Source organism: Rhea americana, unplaced genomic scaffold (genome assembly GCF_003343005.1).
Source record: "Rhea americana isolate MKP2758 unplaced genomic scaffold, rheAme1 scaffold_92, whole genome shotgun sequence".
NCBI classification, from domain to species: Eukaryota; Metazoa; Chordata; class Aves; order Rheiformes; family Rheidae; genus Rhea; species Rhea americana.
This window is the reverse complement of record NW_028187111.1, coordinates 2821454-2839032: the sequence shown is the minus strand read 5'-3', so window position 1 is coordinate 2839032 and position 17579 is coordinate 2821454. Positions and strand designations below refer to the sequence as shown.

At 36.1% G+C, this 17579-nt stretch overlaps 1 protein-coding gene across 1 annotated transcript in view; it reads left to right on the top strand.

Annotated features, from left to right (window-relative positions):
* Window positions 1-17579, top strand: part of STXBP5L (syntaxin binding protein 5L) — a 201063-nt gene that overhangs the window by 155647 nt on the left and 27837 nt on the right. The window contains exon 19 of the mRNA XM_085324665.1: window positions 3014-3079. Within this exon, the coding sequence (XP_085180791.1) occupies window positions 3014-3079 (66 nt within the window). The remainder of the gene's footprint in view (window positions 1-3013; window positions 3080-17579) is intronic.

The window sequence follows — 17579 nt, the reverse complement described above, 5'->3', positions numbered from 1 at the left end:
AGAATATGGCTATTCACTTAAAACCAAGCCTACAGTATCTTCTAATCTGTTGCCAYGTATCATTTAAAGTGTTAAAGATGTGACAGCATTGGGTGCTTTTAGCAAATGATCAGTCCAAATAATGTAATCATAGACTGAAATTTTAAGTGTTGAATTTACAGAAGTGGTTACTCCCAGTTATACAGWACATTTTTGGTTCTTTGATAAAGGGAAAATGGTAATCACAATAAACTTCAAAAAGTGTCCATGGGATATGTCTTTAAAACTGCCATATATGCAGTATTTTCACATTGTGTGATGTTCGTATGTTTATAATTTRTTCAAATCAAAGCCAGTTTCATTCTAATGTCAGTGCGTACCTTTTCTCACAGGTGACTGTTTTTGTGGTTGCACAAATTGGGCCTACAGGATTTGAAAATGAAAATTGAAAGTATTTTTCTAGTATAACTTCAGTAGCTGTTGTAGTCTCTCAGAGAGTCAAAGAAAACCGAACTGCATGGAAATAATTGCATATGAGGAATTATTTAAAAGATTCCTTAAGAAAATACTGTAGAAAATAAGCAGTAGTACAAAAAGATTGAGAGCCTGCTTTTTTAACTCATAAGAGAAACAAAAGATAAACTTTACTGAAATCAAAGGTGGCACATCAAAAGTTGATAAAAGGTATGTTTGTTCCTTTCAGTGAATTATTTTGATTGCACAAGTATTGTCACAGAACATCTTGGAGGCTGAAAATTTAGTAAGATTAGAGACGACTTTGGATATTCGGATGAGTGATGATAGGAACTGGTTATAATAATAATAATAATAATAATTTGATTAAAAGAAAGACTTGTGGCAGTGGAAATTCTGGAAGTGTCAGTACATAAGCAAATCTAAGTATCCAAGATTAAGATAATGCCTTTGTGCAGGGCAGATTGAACCACTTTTCTTTAATGTGGTGATTTATTGCACTTTTTTTWAAAGAATCTGTTGGTGGGGACCATTAGTGGCTTGACAAGTCTAAGTTAGTAGAGAAGTTCACATATTCACTATTTTAAGATATCATACCATGAAACGTATGTTAAGAGTAGTAAGTTGTAAAACTGTATTCTCACTGTGGTTGCTCATGGTTTTTCAGAACAGTGGTGTGATTTGGTGTATTTCCTTCATAGTTCACAGCAGCATAATTTACATTGCGTGRTGATAGTGTTTCAGTGAGCTCACAAAAAAGAAATTATATTTAGAAGAAAAATCTGACCTGGGATTTGACATTAGAACTGTYACCAGTGCTAACTCTACACAATATAGAAAATGTTCATTAATCACAACATTGCAACTGTAATATTACAATTTTAATAACTTAATACACTTTGGAAAAGAAGCAGAATTTAGTATTTCTTTTTATTTGTCCAAAGCCTCTGATGCTATACATTTGTGTCAAATTCACACTGAAAGCTGTGCAACCGAAGATCAAGTATGTCCCAAATCTGCAGATTGAAATGGTATATGGAGAGTCCCTAGAATCAGGTAGAATTCAGATTTGCGGTTAGAAAGCTGCATGTAGAGATGTTCCTGGAGTGGATGCAGTGCATGAGTTCTGTCATAACTCCAAAAGTGGTTGCACTCAGAACTGATTGGAATATAAAAATCTCTTTAAGATTTTAAGTTGAATCAAAGCACGATTCAAAGAAATTTTTCAAAATGAGAAAAAAGCCTTTGTTTGTTAACATTAATATCCAGATTGTGATCTTTTATGATGTAAAAGTCAAGAACAAATATGTCCTTACTGCTTACTTAACAAGCCACATCTGTACTGCTGTTTTGCCGAAGTTCTCTCACAATTGTCCCCATATTTTAGAGCAGTTCAAAATTACACTGCAATAAAAATGTCAACACCTACATCAAGGTTCCACTATTTTTAGTACCAAGAGACCAGCACTGGTGACTGAGAGGTACCAGAAAATATTTTTTAACACAGAGTCTAGACAAATTTTAGAGGCCAGGGTCTCAGAGGTGGACAGTCTAGAAGCCATAGAAGTTAAAATATATGTCACATTGCAAGAGACATGGTGCCAGATATAAATATATTGAGAAGTCCTAATAAGATACTTGATTTCAAGAGTATCTCAATTTATACTCTGTGTATGTGTGTGCGTGGACACACTGTCAGTATTGCAGTATGCACATCACAGGACTGTGGGCTGATATTCACTAGGCTACTCAAACAGTTAGCCTATAGTAAAGGATAACTTGAGCTCARGTTGCCTCTCCCTTGCATGCCAAAGGGCATGTTTCACAATGTACATGCAATCTATACCAAAGGTAACCTTGGTTTGGTCACAGACAAAAACTTAAGCTTTTCAGGCAGTGTAAACATTGCTTGTTGTCATCTTCCAYGGTAGACTGCTACAAATGAACTCTTCACACACATTAGTAAATAATATATACAGTGTCTTACCCAAGATACTGTTTGTTATATTCAGGAAGCATTATCATAATGTCTGCTCTTTAAAATGAGCTACCTTGTGTGAATTCATACAAAAGATCCAAATACTACGCAGTAGAAGTAATTTTTGTATTTACTTTCTTCTTTCACCAGAACTGTCTTTTTCTTCTGTTTTATGGTTTCCTCCCTGCATTCTGCAGTAGTCGGAAGCATACAGAATTGTTTCCATATCAGTCTAACAGGGATGAATGAGTTTCATTTGATGCATATCACAGACATTTAAATTTTAAGCTGTATTTACTTGTTTTCGCTTATTAGGTACAGTCAGTCTTTGTCTTCCCAGAGGCATTCAGAAAGCAAATCTTAATTAATAACACCTCTGAATTAAGAGGTGTGATTTTAAACCAGATTTAAATTTCTGTAGTGACAGTCTGATAACTGCAGTTATTCTGAAATAGATATTTCCTTACCTTTCACACCATTCCTTTCTCCAATTTGACTTTGAACTGTAGAATGCCACCAACCACAGAAGTTGAAGCATGCCCTGTTAAATTGTAACTTAACTTTTTAACTCCATTTTTTCAGGCCTGACTGAACTCAGTGACAGTCCAGTTTCCCTGGAGCTAGAACGTTGCAAGTCTCCCACTTCAGGTAAAGGTGATTGGCATCTCTTCCTGCAGTCTGTATAAGCAATTCATGTCATGCATCACTGTGTTTCGTTAATCCCTAAGAAGTGAAATGCACAGTCACAATTCCAAAGGGAAGAATACTTTGGCAAAGTGCTTGCTGTGTAGTAGAATATAACACTAAGTCTGCACATTTAAAGGAAAGTTAAATGTATATGGTGCCTCTTCAGGTGAAGAGTATGAAAGCATTTGAACAGACAACACCTTAGAGGTRTATTCCTGTATTTCAAATGGATTCAGGATTTTTCTTAGGAGCTTATTTCCCTGTTTTCTTAAAAGACTTCTTGACTTTTTTTTCTAATAAAGCATCCCGATAATTGTATATATGTATTATACGTATGTGCACATACAGAAATTTTTTGATGAAGAACAAATTAGAGAGCGAAAGTTAACCGTGAGAACTCACCAGTGCTTATGTGCTATAATTTGCAGTAAAAACATAACCTCAAATAAAAATATTAGCTAATCAACCACTATGACCCTGCAGTGAAATCCTAGCCTTTAAAAAAGTTGTAAATGTTCTCCATTTTACCCATAGTCCTTCAGAAGGTATAGTTCAGCACTTTCCTAGAGACTTTCTTAAAGTGCCTMGTCTGCATTTATCTCTTTAAGTGAGTTCACTATCTAAAGGATTGTTGCTTAGAACTGTTTTCTAGTAATAAGTAGGAAAATAAGCAGGTGTAGCCATAGTACATTCGTTTTACTTGTGGTATGCGTATCACACTTCCTTTCCTTGTACTTGGGTAAATATTAATAGATACTTTTCCTTTTTTTCTTAATTATGGTAACATAAATTCCCATAAATATGCCATTCAAATCCTCTGTTATTATTTCAGATGTTTTATTTGTTTTTAAAGAGATGCATTCATGTTGAGTGTGTAGTCTAGCAGTTATTAATTTACAAAAGCTGAAACTAATAAAAGCGTTTTCCTGACACATCGAGGACTATAACCAAAATAGCTGTTCTGAAAAAATATGTATTTMCTTATAGTCTTTGCAACCCAGCTTTTGCAGACATGAGAATATCAAAGTAAAATCGACTATAACAATATTGCTTGAACTCCTGTTGAACCAGGAGTTCAAACTCATGTTCTATGTCTCAGAAAATCATGAGTTGGGCTTTAAAACAAAACGTTTGATTACTTGGTATGAGTGGACTATTTATTGTGTGTGTCACTGGGGTTCATCTTTTCGTTCCTTTCTCCAAAAACAGGCTACAGATTTCTTTTTACTAAAGCTAAGAGTTCACTGGTTTGGCATTATTGTATATGTAGCTTTATAATGATGAATGAAGCCTCTAGTACCTGACTTTTTTTTGGAGTTCATTTCAATTTTTCATTGTGCTACTGTTCAAAAATAGATATTTTAGGTAAATATAAGTTAATTTGCTCCAGAATTTGTTCTGCTTTTATATTTTTGGAGAACATTTGGCAGGGAAGATTTGACAAATGTATAAATGTTTCCTTTTTTAGCCCTTCTATGTTGTTTCCCAAGCTATATTTGGATCTTTAAAATGCGAAATCAGGTGAAATTTTATTGGTAGTAACTATTATTAAGATGAACTGCAGTTCATAATGGACATTACTTTTATTGTGATTGATATTAATTATTTTTCGAAAGGTAATACAGTTGTCAAAAATGAAATAATTCAGCTTTGAGATACCCTCTCTAATTCTAAACAAAATCCAGACTAAACTTTTGGAGTAACCAATCTCAAAATTGTGATTACCAAGAACTTGGGACTGAAACTAACTTATCATACAGCCTCACAGCTACAACAGTCTTTGTACTGGCTAGCATTTCTCCCTTATGGGAATAAAACTGTTTGATCTGCATACTTATAGGTTCACTGGCCAGGATCCTTCTATTTCTGGTCTTGGTTTTGATCTTTTTAATGCTCATGGCACACAAAGATTCATAATGGAATTGCATTCTGCTCTCTAGATTCCCTTGATGCCTGTGTTTGTAAAAACAGCCACCATATATCTCTGCTGAAGATAGGCCAAGACTTTTTCTTTCAGAAATACAGCTAAAACAGGRGGAAAAAATTGTGGAGTCAAGTAATACAAACTGCTGCCCAAGGGCTACATTATCAACTGATGGTGTTGCAAAGAGGGAAGGAACAGATTTTGACTTGCTATGATTCATTGTGGTTGCCAGACAACGTCAACTCTAAGTCTTCACTAGCAGTGAAGCTCATGCCAGTTGCTGACCCTGAGTAYGTGCAGTACATACTCCGATAGCAAACTGCTGGAGTACGCCATACTCTTGATGGCSAACTGGTAACTTGCTGGCACCTTCTTCCTTGGAGCCATCAGAATGGAAGCTATTTTGAGCACACTTTTGGTGTGTTCAAGTACATATTTCAAGACTCCAGTGTTTTAACCTCTGACTGTGGAGCTACAAAACCAGGCCTAGTTAAGCTTAGTAATTCAGCCTTGATGTTTCTCTCTTTTTATTTTATTTTTTTTTTCTTTTCCCAAATCAAAATTAGTCATTTGAGTTCTGTCACTGATCTCTCWTGTGGAACGTAGTACTGTGAGTGTTGGAGCACTGAGCAAAAGATGCAGTRCTTTCATAAGAATGAAATTCTTATGCATTCTTAAGAATGCATATGTGCTGGACTATTTTCCAGTTCCAGTACAAATCCAACTTCTTTTATTATACAGTTTTTTAAATTTGTTTCACAGCAGGACTGTCTTTTTAGGTGCTCCTTGTGTAGTATTTAGAAAGGCCTGGCTTTGCAAACAACGTAAGTGAAAAATCAGATTCCCAATCCGAACAACTTCAGACTATAASATGTAATTAAACCATCTGATGAAAGCATCTCTAAAATTCACATCACACAGCAGGTAGCAGCAAATGAAGAAATTTCAAACTTATTCTCTAAGAATGGTAGGCAGAAGACAGCAATGATCTTTTTTGACTGCTGGTATCTTCTTTCAATTGAATTACCATTTAAATGCAGTACTGGCTTTCCAATAGGAAGACAGGAAATTAATAAAACCATTTGGAAGAGTCTGTTTACTTTCAAATATCTGAGTGGTGGCAGTGTCCCACATATGGTGATATATGGAATAATACTGGTAAAAATTGCAGAAAGAAAATACTTAACTTTTTAAATCGTATTTTATGTGAACAGTGATGCAGTAAGGTGCATAAAATGGTATTTGATTGGATTAAAAAAAATCAGATCATATAAAGAAAAGTTGAGATCAGCATTTTTCAATAGCRTCAGAATATCTTACTCAGGGATACCATAGTCTTTGAATGAAGAATGTCGGTTTGCATGTAGTTCATCCTCATAGAAATCATAGAATAATAAGGTTTTGTGATCTGTTTGTCTCTGTTTGTGATTTGGGGCTCAAAAATCAAGACTTTGTATTACATTCACTCCTCAATGGGAGCTGTAGTGCTCAGTAGCTCTTACAAAAATGTATAAGCTCCAAGGCCTTGAATGCCCTCAAAATGTGAATGGTACCACATGCAAATGCAGGATTTAATTTCCATATAATGTATTACAAAATCCAGTAAACTTTACTTTTGCTTTTATCATCTCACCAAAGATAATGTAGTCGGGGGCTTTTAGGAGTACAGGTTTTCAGTTCCTTGATTCTTTGGTTCTATATATGCAGCTTCATATTGAAGTATGTAGCTTGAGAACACATTGTGAGCACAAAGCATGTATCTTTGAGATAATTATTTCACTTTGTTGTTAGATTTTCTATAAGATGCAAGGGACATTTTAGATTTCTTACAAAGGCTAGTAGGAAAGAATTTCATTAGTTCATAATTAGGAGAGTGAATTCTCCAATGTGCATTTTAAAATGAAAGTGTGTTTGTATTTGTTCTTGGGGAATCACCTTGTTGTTGGGTACCTGTATCCAAAAGGCATTTAAGACTATAGATTAGAGAAAGCAATGTAAGACTTTTACAGGGGATTTCCTTGAGCTTCTGAGCAGATTCTTAATGAAATGATTTCTAGTTCTTATGCTTATTGTGATTTCCAAGTGCTACTATCTTGATTCATTCCACTGGTTAAATTAGCTAGGACTGGGCTCATGTAAAGCTACCATTTTTTCACATGAAATGTTTTTAAATAGCTTTTTTACGAGAAGAATTTTATGAAGTTGATAAGAGTCATTCTTTTTTAACTCTTGGATTACTGCAAAGTAGCTGAAGAGATTTGATTCTGTATGTTAAATTCTTCTGGTGGAAAGCAAGAAAAAGTAAATTTTCAAATGAGTTTCAAAACATTTTTTGTATATGAAAACGTAGAATATGGTTTCTTTTGAAACTTCGTTATTGATACCACTGCCAGCATAATTATTTCTCCTCGTTTATATTGAACTTAAAACCATGTTTACTAATCAGAAGGCTAATTAATCGTGAAAGAGAGGTTAGCACCTGCATGGAGAACACAGGAGGTATTTTATCAGTTTTCTGGCCCRTGAGAAGTTTTCTGATCAGATGAATTAATGTGTTTAATATCTTGAGCAGGGATACGCATGTGAGGGAGCAGCAARGGCTGGCTGCTCCCTAAGGGCTGGGGAGCCATGAGGAAAGCACGATGCTGTGCCAGCAGGCAGGGCCTCCCCAGCGAGGGCTCCATGCTGCAGCACCTGAGCCAGGTAAACATGCCAGGCAAACCCAGGCATGGTAGCCAGGGTCCAGCACAGTCCCGTGATGGCCCATGGGGATGGGCTAAAGCCAGTCTGGTCACCGAGGTCCAAACTGATCAGGCCCGTGGCCAGGCAAGGACAGAGCTGCAGTGGGGCTTGAGACTAACTTTGCTGTGGTGTAGCTCAGACAGGGGTCACATGGTCACAGCTTAACTTAAAAGCAGGTTCTATGGGAAGGGGGCAGTCCCCAGCTGCACTGTCCTATGTTGGCCCTGAGTGCTGGTAGCCAGATCTGCAGGACCTTGCAGTGTGCATGAAGAGGCCCTAATTGTCCAACTGAGTGTTTTAGACTCTTGAAGCCATGTTTTAGCAGCTGAATATGAGGCCTGGTATTCCAAAGTGTTTGAGAGCCATTCTATTTGTCTAATAGAAAAATAGCCATATGAAGTCACCTTTCTTTGAATAATACTTAATTCTCTGAGTACACTCCTGTTGTACCAGCTGGAAGGAGCACATCACCGAATGCCRTAGCTACAAGCACACATTTGTGTGTTGGTTGTGCCTTGACATTTTCATTGAAGAGCTAACGGGAACCATAGAGTTCTCTGATAGGACATTATCTGGTCAGGAGTTCTGGGTTCTCGTCTTAGCTAGCGGCCCAGCCACGCATGCTGACTCTCTGTGAGTCTCTTTCTTATTCCATCTTTGGAGGTYTTGACTTTAGACATTAAGCTCTTCTGGGTAGGGGCTTTCTTGATACGTGTTTGGACAATGCCTTGCACTGCGGCATTGCAGTTTCTGCTCGCTATCTCAAGTACGAACACAAACAAGTAAGGATGATAAATGATTCTGCTATCCTCTTGTGCCTTTATACTCTGCTTCATTATTAAATTAAATTAATTTTCAAAAGCTCTTTCCTAGCAAGATGGATTTACTAAACATGATCCTCCTTTTTAATAAATGTAGAGCTAGTAAAATAGGCATGATTTAGATATTAAAAATAGGTTACATAGCAATATCTGCTTCCTGATCAGTTTATTATTAAACATTAGTTATACCTATAAAAGTGTTATGCATAGTTTTAATCACTTAAAATATGAAAGCAATCAGTTCCATCTTTTCTTTCTACCCTCAGAGCTCTGGTACGTTCCCTCTAAATACAAATGGAAGGGAAATGGAATTCCCTCTAAAAACACCTCCCTCTAAAGAAGAACCTCAAGCTTATGCGCCTGTTTCTCTCCTTTTTTTAAAATCATTTTTCCTTTTTTTTTTTTTTTTTCCCCAGATTGGGATGCCCATACTGTCCCAGTACCTGTAGCATGACTCATGAGCTTTATACACTTCACCCTTTCTTTCTCAGCCTCAGTCACTTCAGCATCCTGAGACAGTGTTAGTTAGATTGCAACCTTCAGTATTGTACACCTGGAGCCATGGGAGCTCACAGATACTGCCCATCTAGGGTCTTTGAGAGGAATGTCTAACAAGAGCCTGCACACAGATAGTTGGGAACTATTTCTGCAATCTTCCAGTTCAGACATATCTCCATGGTATGTAAGCTACAATTCGGTAACAGCTGTGGCATAAAACCTAAGACATGTAATCCTGGTACTACAGAAATACCWGTAACATAGAATTACAAGATGTTAAACCAACACTTCACAAAGCTCAAAACCTCCATGATGAAAGCACTAATAAGGCTCCTTAGTATCAAATGTAGCTAGGTTTTACAGTTCTGAAATATTTTAATCCTAGCCTGAAAGTGTATGATATCTGCACAAATAAATGGAGCATTTTTTAAAGATYGTTCTGAAAATCAGATCACCTTTTCTGTGAGCACCTCAAATGGATTTAGGAGCCTAATGTTTGTTTTCCTACTTAGTTGATTTTCATTTGTTCRTGTTAGTGATACATATTTTGACTTTGGGTTGCTCTGAGATGATCTCCTCACCTAGTCCTAAAACACACAGTTGTAATGACAGCTATAAAAGAGTTACTGAGGGCTGTGCTGGTTCTTCTGATACTAAAAACTTGCTCAAGAGTGTGAAGGGCTCCCCTACTCTTCTCTCCTCCCCCTCCCCCCAAAAAATACTTCCTAGTGTAGATGTGATTTGATACTTTCCTCTGCCACATTGCAGGTATTGTAGCTTTTGACACTCAGTTCTTTAGTTTCTCTTAGGGGCTCTGTGACTTGAAGCTTTAAGTAAGTGTTCTGGGCATCCTTCTGACCTAAATGCTTATTAAATAGCATTTGCAAATGACTTGTTCCTTATTTTATATGTCCCARTGTTCCTGCCATTGTGATATTTATCAGGTGGGATTTTCTTCAGAAGTGATAAAAGACTTATCTAATACTTCATTGCTCACTTTTATTAATTGRCAGTATGGGTAAGCTATAAAAGCTACAAAATAATGTGGAAAAAATGATGAATGATGGTGACATGAAAGAACCATATTGGAAATGAAGTCTTCTGAATAATTAATAAATGGTTTCTTAAGACTTTTTTTTCTTTCACAAATTCAAGGTCCTTTTGATTGCTGCAAGACATGCTTCATTTCAGTTCTCTGGTGCTCATTGTTTAAAAATGTGCTCGTATAAAACAATGAAAAYATTTTGAAGCAAAATCAAAAGCATAGTTTTGTTTTTAATTAGTATGCAACACATAATTAAATTTTCAGGAAATAGAGTGTAATATTTTAATGTCTAGATAACACCACATTTTATTCTGCAGCTGCTATATTTCATTTCTGTGTGATCTGTCTGCTTTTCCACAATATGTACAATAGTATGTTCTGAGTCCATTACCTCTACAATATGCCCTCTCTTTTTCAAATAGTGCTTTGAGATATAATGTCATGAGGACCTCTAATTTTATTGCACCCTCTTATTAACTTGGTTTCTGGGTGTTTAAATATTTGCAATTTGCTGCAAAACCAGCATTTGCAATATTTACTTTAGTATCATTTGCTCTTTCATCATTCCTCTCATCACAAGGTAAGATATTGCCACACATAGCCAAAGCTATGTAATGCACCATCCATTTCTTGAGAGCTGGAGTAGTGTTTTTTCCAGTGCCTCTTTTCTTAGTTACATTTATTTTGCTGAGCAGTAGTACATTAAAATATTTAAACAGTAATTCTACCTTTATACAGTGCTAAAAAAGTGTGCTCACAAACTCTTAATATATTATTAACCAGAAGATGGCATGTTGTTTTCCCTCGCTACTTTTTCTTTCTTTCTTATTAACAACTGCCTTTCTCCTTTTTCTGTTGTTTCAGTTAAAGGATCAAGAAAGTTAAGTCTGCCAACAGATCTTAAGACTGATCTTGGTACGGTAGGCGAAAGCCAACAGCTTTGAACTTCCTTGCATTCATTGGCAAAGCATTTTACCAACTGAATCATGAGATAACACAATAACCATGGAGGCTTTGTCTGAAAAGGCTTTCTAAAAACCACCTATTAACTCATACAGTTCTGTTGGCAGCTCTCAGAATTTTGCTTGTTTAATGCTCATTTATGTCATATAGACACATTTTGCCAACCATCATACACTGGGTGTATAGTATTTTAATATGAAATGGCTCCAGAACTTTGGACATWCTCGAACTATTATAACTGATTGTCAATGGTGTTTATTTCTGTCTGTAACACCCAATGCATGCACTAGTCTATTTTCTTTACTTGGTTTACAAATTCCATGCCACAGCACTGATAAGACACTTAAACTTGTATATTACATGGTGTCTTTGAACTTCTGAGAAATCAGATCAAAAATCAGTCATTCGTATCTCAGAACTCTTCTTGAGGCTTGCCTCAACCAACTGTTAAGTACATGGATTCTCGTAACTTTTTCTTCAGTTCTTTAATATTTCAGTGGAAATACATAATGAGAGCAGAAATTGACTGCAGAAAACATGAAGTGAAAAATTAAGATGCTGTATAACCTAAAAATGTTTGGGGCAAATAATGCCCTCTTAATTATGCACGCTAAAGGCATCCATCCTGGCATTTGGACTAGATTGTATGGTTCACACAAAAATTTTTATAATTATCTTTAAATATTCTCAGTCCCAAGGAGTCCTTTCTGGTTTGCTCTCATGGGAAGTTTCTCATGTAAGATGACTGAAAAAGCCTTGTGGCCCTGTCTCATTATTCTGTGTCTTTCCAGAGATAGAAAATAAAGTTGAATCATATTCTTGCATAATGCATCTGAACTTAATTTCTGTCACTAGGAATCATGTGTGTACAGAACAACATAGCACTAGTCCCCAAGGCAAACATTAGGGGAATAAATATGCTTTCCACATTATAATGATTATAAATGATTGAGCAACTTAGAAAACTGCTGATAACTCCTGGTAAAGACAGTACAGAAATGTTGCAAAATATTTGAGAAATTCAATCCAGTTTATGCAGATTTCAGTGTACAAACTGAATTAGCTGATATAATTTACTCCATCATTARCAATGATATTTGAGAAACTGAATATAGGAATGCACCAGAGAATTTTGGAGTGGAAAATAGTAGTACTGAGATTCCAAAATGGTAAAAGGAGAGAGGCAGGCAGTTGTAGACCTGTAGAAATAATTTTTATCACTAATTGCATGGGGTGCAATTAAAAAGGAAAGTGAATACGTAGAGTATTGAAATAATCATAGAGTAGGATCTTACGCTAAGTCATGTTTTACAGATCRGACTTCTTTTTGTTACTATTATTAAAAAGGATCACCATGAGGAACACACAACATGAAATACCTTTACATTTCATTAGCACATGTGAAAATCTTGAATCTTAAGGGAAAAATAGGTTAATTTCTTGATTAATAGACTCTACTGATAGGTATTTAGCAAAGCAAGAAACAAAATATTCTGTCTAGAGGCAGTAGGGCTTTGCTATGTAATATGGGAATCAAAATTGTGATTTGATTCTGTTTAACATCWTGAGACAGAGAACTTTCAGATCACATATCAGAGAAAAACAGCCTTGCCTACAGCTCATGGTGAGGGTGCTGGATGATAAAAAAGGAATGAGATGCAGGACAAGTATATACAAAAGGAAAGGTGTACAAGGTTAAACAAATTCAGCTGAAGAGTGTAGAAGACATAATGATCTATTGTAAATGGATGATKTGTAGGGAGGTTCTTGAAGATCCCTCCTTTGGAGGTAGGCAGCCAAGAGGGGAATAAATATGCAGTATCACAACTGCAGATTTGCAGATTAATGATTTGAAAATGTTCATGTTTCTACCATTCTTCTAGTTGCCTGTATTCATTATTTTTGAATAATACAGAACAAATTCAATATAAACTAAAAATAAGGGAAGGTCTGTTTCACTGGCCTGTAGAAACTGGTGGAACTCAGTTATTCCAAAAATTCCTTACAGACTGAGGGATAATATCAAATAGTCACTTAAGCGTTATGTTTGCTGTCACTATTGCAGTTTTGGGGTACTYTGTCCTCATATATTATCAACACCAGTGAGCCTAGTAGACTGCTAGGGATAACTCACACAGCAGCAGCATTCAGTGTGTTAGCTGCTAGTTGTTCATGGCTACTCAACTGCAGAAGCAGGCTTAAAAAGTAACAAATAAAACAAAGGAACTTGTTTTAATTCTGCTTCATGACTGTCAAAAAGGGATGGAAGATTCCTTTTAATTATTCTACCCATTTAAACTGTGCTGAATTGTAGATGGCTTATTTTACAACTAGCTGGAAAAAAGCTTTCTCTCTCCCCTCCCCCAAAGTGAGGAGCTAAATTTAGACTAGAGTTCCTGTACAAGGTTATGRATAATGTCTACATTTCATCTAGTTTTTCATCTAGTTTTACTCCAAAATGTACCTACCTGGCTACCCTGGTAGAGCTCTTACAGATTATTTATCTGCTACTTGGTTGCTACCTAAGTTTCTATCAATAGTCTAATATTCAGTGGAAAACAATATTTTCTGGCTTGTATTAAAGATACTCAGGTCTTTGGCAGGGCAGCACCTTCACATGATAAGAAGTTACGCATCCATCCTATTGGCATTGGGTAACAAGTTTTCAAAGAGATACATCACCTTCTCTCAGCACTGACTGCAGCTAATTGGGAAATACATTACCATCTGGCAGCTTACAGCTCTGCTCCCTTCTTAGGAGCCAGATCATGTAATGTCCTTGCTTTCACTTTGCTTTGAATTAAAATAATAGAGGCTAAGTAGAGGTTAAATCTATTTCAGGGGAGGTGCTACCAGTACTGACAATTGCTTGAGGAGTAGTTTGCTAGTGTTTAAGGGAGTGACGTGATCCCATGAGTGAAGGCWGCTGGTTTTATCTTGTATAGGATTTTCATGACTTAAAGATACTCTAGGACTCCATTTTGCCTCTTGTATGACTAATAATGAAGCTGATCTCCGTGTCTTTTTATTTTCRTGTAGTGCTAACTGCTGGGTAACTACTAATACTGAGTAACTGCTAATACTGGGATACTGGATAACTGATMATTTTTATTTAATTCCCATAAACAGATGACTTCACTGTATGAATTTATGCTGTCATTTAGACTTTGTTAGCCAAAGAACAAAAGAAAATTCAAATAGAGACAGCCATTGTTTTGTTTCCTCTTGCCTAGTTATGTTCTTCGAAATATTAGTGTAATTTCTTATGCTTTCTACAGGCATTTTTAGGCAGTGAATGAATTCTTAGCTCAGCGATTATGTCTCTCATTTTATACAGTAGTGGAAAATTACACAAAGTAACAGTTAACTGAGAGTGAAGTTCAGATTTTTCAAGGATTTGAGAAATTTCTTCTCATACAAAGCTCTCAAAATCTTAATTCTGAAAGTTAACTTCATAAAATGCAATTGTAGGAGAGAATCAAAGGAGGTTTGGTTATGACTGTATTCCATGTTATGCATGTACAAGGTTTGYGGAATCTTTTTTTGTTTGTTTTTTTCCAAATATTTATGCATACAATATAATATGTTTTCATATTGCAGTTAGATTATTTCATGCCTTTGTGGTTCTTTGAAAGGAAAGTTTGACTTTCCTGATCACAGAATCACAGAATGGTTGATGTTGGAAGAGACGACTGTAGATCATCTGGTCCAAACTTCTGTTGAAGCATCTAATGGATGCTTCCTTGAGGCACCTAAGCCTACAAAAGAGGGCCCGCATGTTGCAAAGTACCTCTTATCTTTATTTTAGGGGTGAGCCGTAGCGTAACACAAGTCTTTCTTCACCCTTTCAACATAGTTTAACTTTTGTAATAGCAGACATTATTAGATTCATGATAGACGTTGCTTCCTAGTCACTACTACCTCAGAACAAATGCTGTGCATTCAAGCAGCAAAATTTGAAGCCATTAGTCTCTTTTTGCTTATTGCCACTTCAGACAAACTGATTGATTTTAAGTGGAGAGTTCTCGACTAATTATTATCACCCTGAATCTCTAAGTTTGTTTTCAGCGCTAAAGAGTATCCCTGAAAATTTGGGACTATAAGCATTGCTTTCCCCCTTGGCCTGTCATTTTTAGAAAAAGAATCCAGGCATCCAGCTGTAACAACACTTTTCTTGAACTATTTGACATTATACATTGTAAATTAATATATTTTTTAGTTATGTAAAAGTGATCATAGGCAGTCCAGCATGCTGTTTCTGATTGCTTTTTAATCTGAAAATACCAGTCAAACTAAGGAATCATCTGAAGTTCAATTATGTTTGGAACCATAGAATAGTTAAGGTTGGAAGGAACCTGTGGAGGTCATCTAGCCCATCCGCCTGTTCAAAGAATGTCTAGTTATATCAGATTGCTTAGGGCTGTGGCTGTTCAAGCCTTGAACACCTCCCAGAGCAGAGATTTCATGATCTGTCTGGGCAGCCTATATTTGATCAGTATTTGACCACCCACATTGTAACAAAGTTTTCCCTAATACCTAGTCAGAATTTCCCATGTTCCAGCTGTGTCCTTTGCCTCTAGTCCTACCATTGTGCATCCCTGGGAAGAGTCTGGCTCCACCTTCTTTGTACCCTCTGAYCAGGTAGTCACAGACAACCCTCAGGTCTCCCTTGAGACTTCTCTTCTTAAGGCTGGAAAAACAAGCAGTTGTGTCAGCCTCTCCTTGTACATCCTGTGTGGCTTKCCGTCTTGGAGGACCTCTGCTGAATTCACTCATGTATCTCAATATCTTGTAAGAAGGATCCCAAACTGGGCACTGCTTCGGAGGCAGTCTCACAAGTGTCAGACGAAAGGGAAAGATTCTTACCTTGRCATGATGGCTTTGCTCCTGCTGGCTACGCTCTTGCTAGTACGGTCAAGGATGCAGTTGGCTTTCCTTGCCACAAGTTTGATCGCTGTTGATCACTACTGGGATGGAAAACACTCTGAACTGGGTGAATAGTTTTAATTTTTAGGAAAAAAAGGGGTTTTACATGTTTCTCTACCATTTCACATTTTCAGTTTTGGATTTTGATAGTCTGGTACCTAGGACTTATACATAAAAATGTCTCTTTTGTATGCTAAATGTCAGCTGTACAACATCAGTTTCCTCCTAAATTAGAGAATGTTAACTGTCCAACATTTAAAAAAAAAAAAGCTGTATTAATTGAAATATTAATACCCTGCCAGTGCAAATAAGAATGAGGAAAAAAAAGCAATGGGAGTTAGCAGCAGCTTAGCTCTGTAGACTGTTATAGAGTAATAGGTATGTTCTCTATATTATTTTTAACATGCAGAAAGGGGCTGTGGCTGTGCTGTGACTTCTAAAGCTTCCAGATTAAAAAAAAAAAGCAAGTGTGTGTGCATGTGTGAGAGTGAGAGTGTGTGCTGATACATGTGGGAGATTTAACCAGTGAGTAAGTGATTTAAAGGAATGCACATGGGCATGAAAAATTAAAGAAAAATGAGTGCTGTTTTCATTCATACTTAAAATTATTAAAATGATATGATATTTTAGTCAAAATGTTTATAACTGATATGTTTAAATTTAATCATGAAGGAAAAGTAGGATAACATCTTTGTTAATTGAACGGCAAAACAAGCAGTAAGGATCATCATACATTTAAGAGCTGACTAATAAACTCATACTCATTTGATAGGATCACAGTATCACAGATATTCACTTTTCCTAAGTTCTCAGTTTTTACTTAATAAAGAGCTCCTCACTGAGTGCCGTCAAGGTAAGTCCTTTTTTTTTTTCAAGACAAACACACACATAGGTAGTATTGTATTCTCTGGTCTCTGCACAGAGTAATTTTATTAGAATAAAAAGATTTTTTTAGAATTAGAAGTATTTTAATAGACTATTAGAAGGTTTGACTAAAACTTGGATTCCTTTAGAGTTGTTTGGTTGCTGCAGAATGATATGCAAGCTTAATTATATTTGTAATGCTTTGTTTGACCACATCTGTGCCTTTTTCCATTGAATATTTGCAAGCAAGTTATTTGTATGTTAACATCTATGGAACAGCTGTTCTTCCTGTAAATTGTACTGGCACACCACCAAGGACACTTTGGACAAAGATTAAATTTTTGCACCCAAAATAATTATGAATAACAAATGCATCACTTATTGATCATGTTGCAAAATAAAATGGTACCAACTTTAGTTCTTATGAGGGATAATGATATAGAAATTAAATATAACTTAGGCAGAGCTGACAAGTAAGGTATAGGTCAACAAAAAATTCTGAAGAACCTGTAACCCTGTAGRCATTTCAGATATCAAGGTAAAAAATACGCCAACAGGTCTGAAAAGATCTGCAATGTGTTCTGTGGAAAAACAAAATTGCATTCTTCTGAAGTTCTTGTTTCAGTAGCTATTTGTTTCAATAACTGTGTCTGGAAGCCAGCACTAAAGAGATATTAC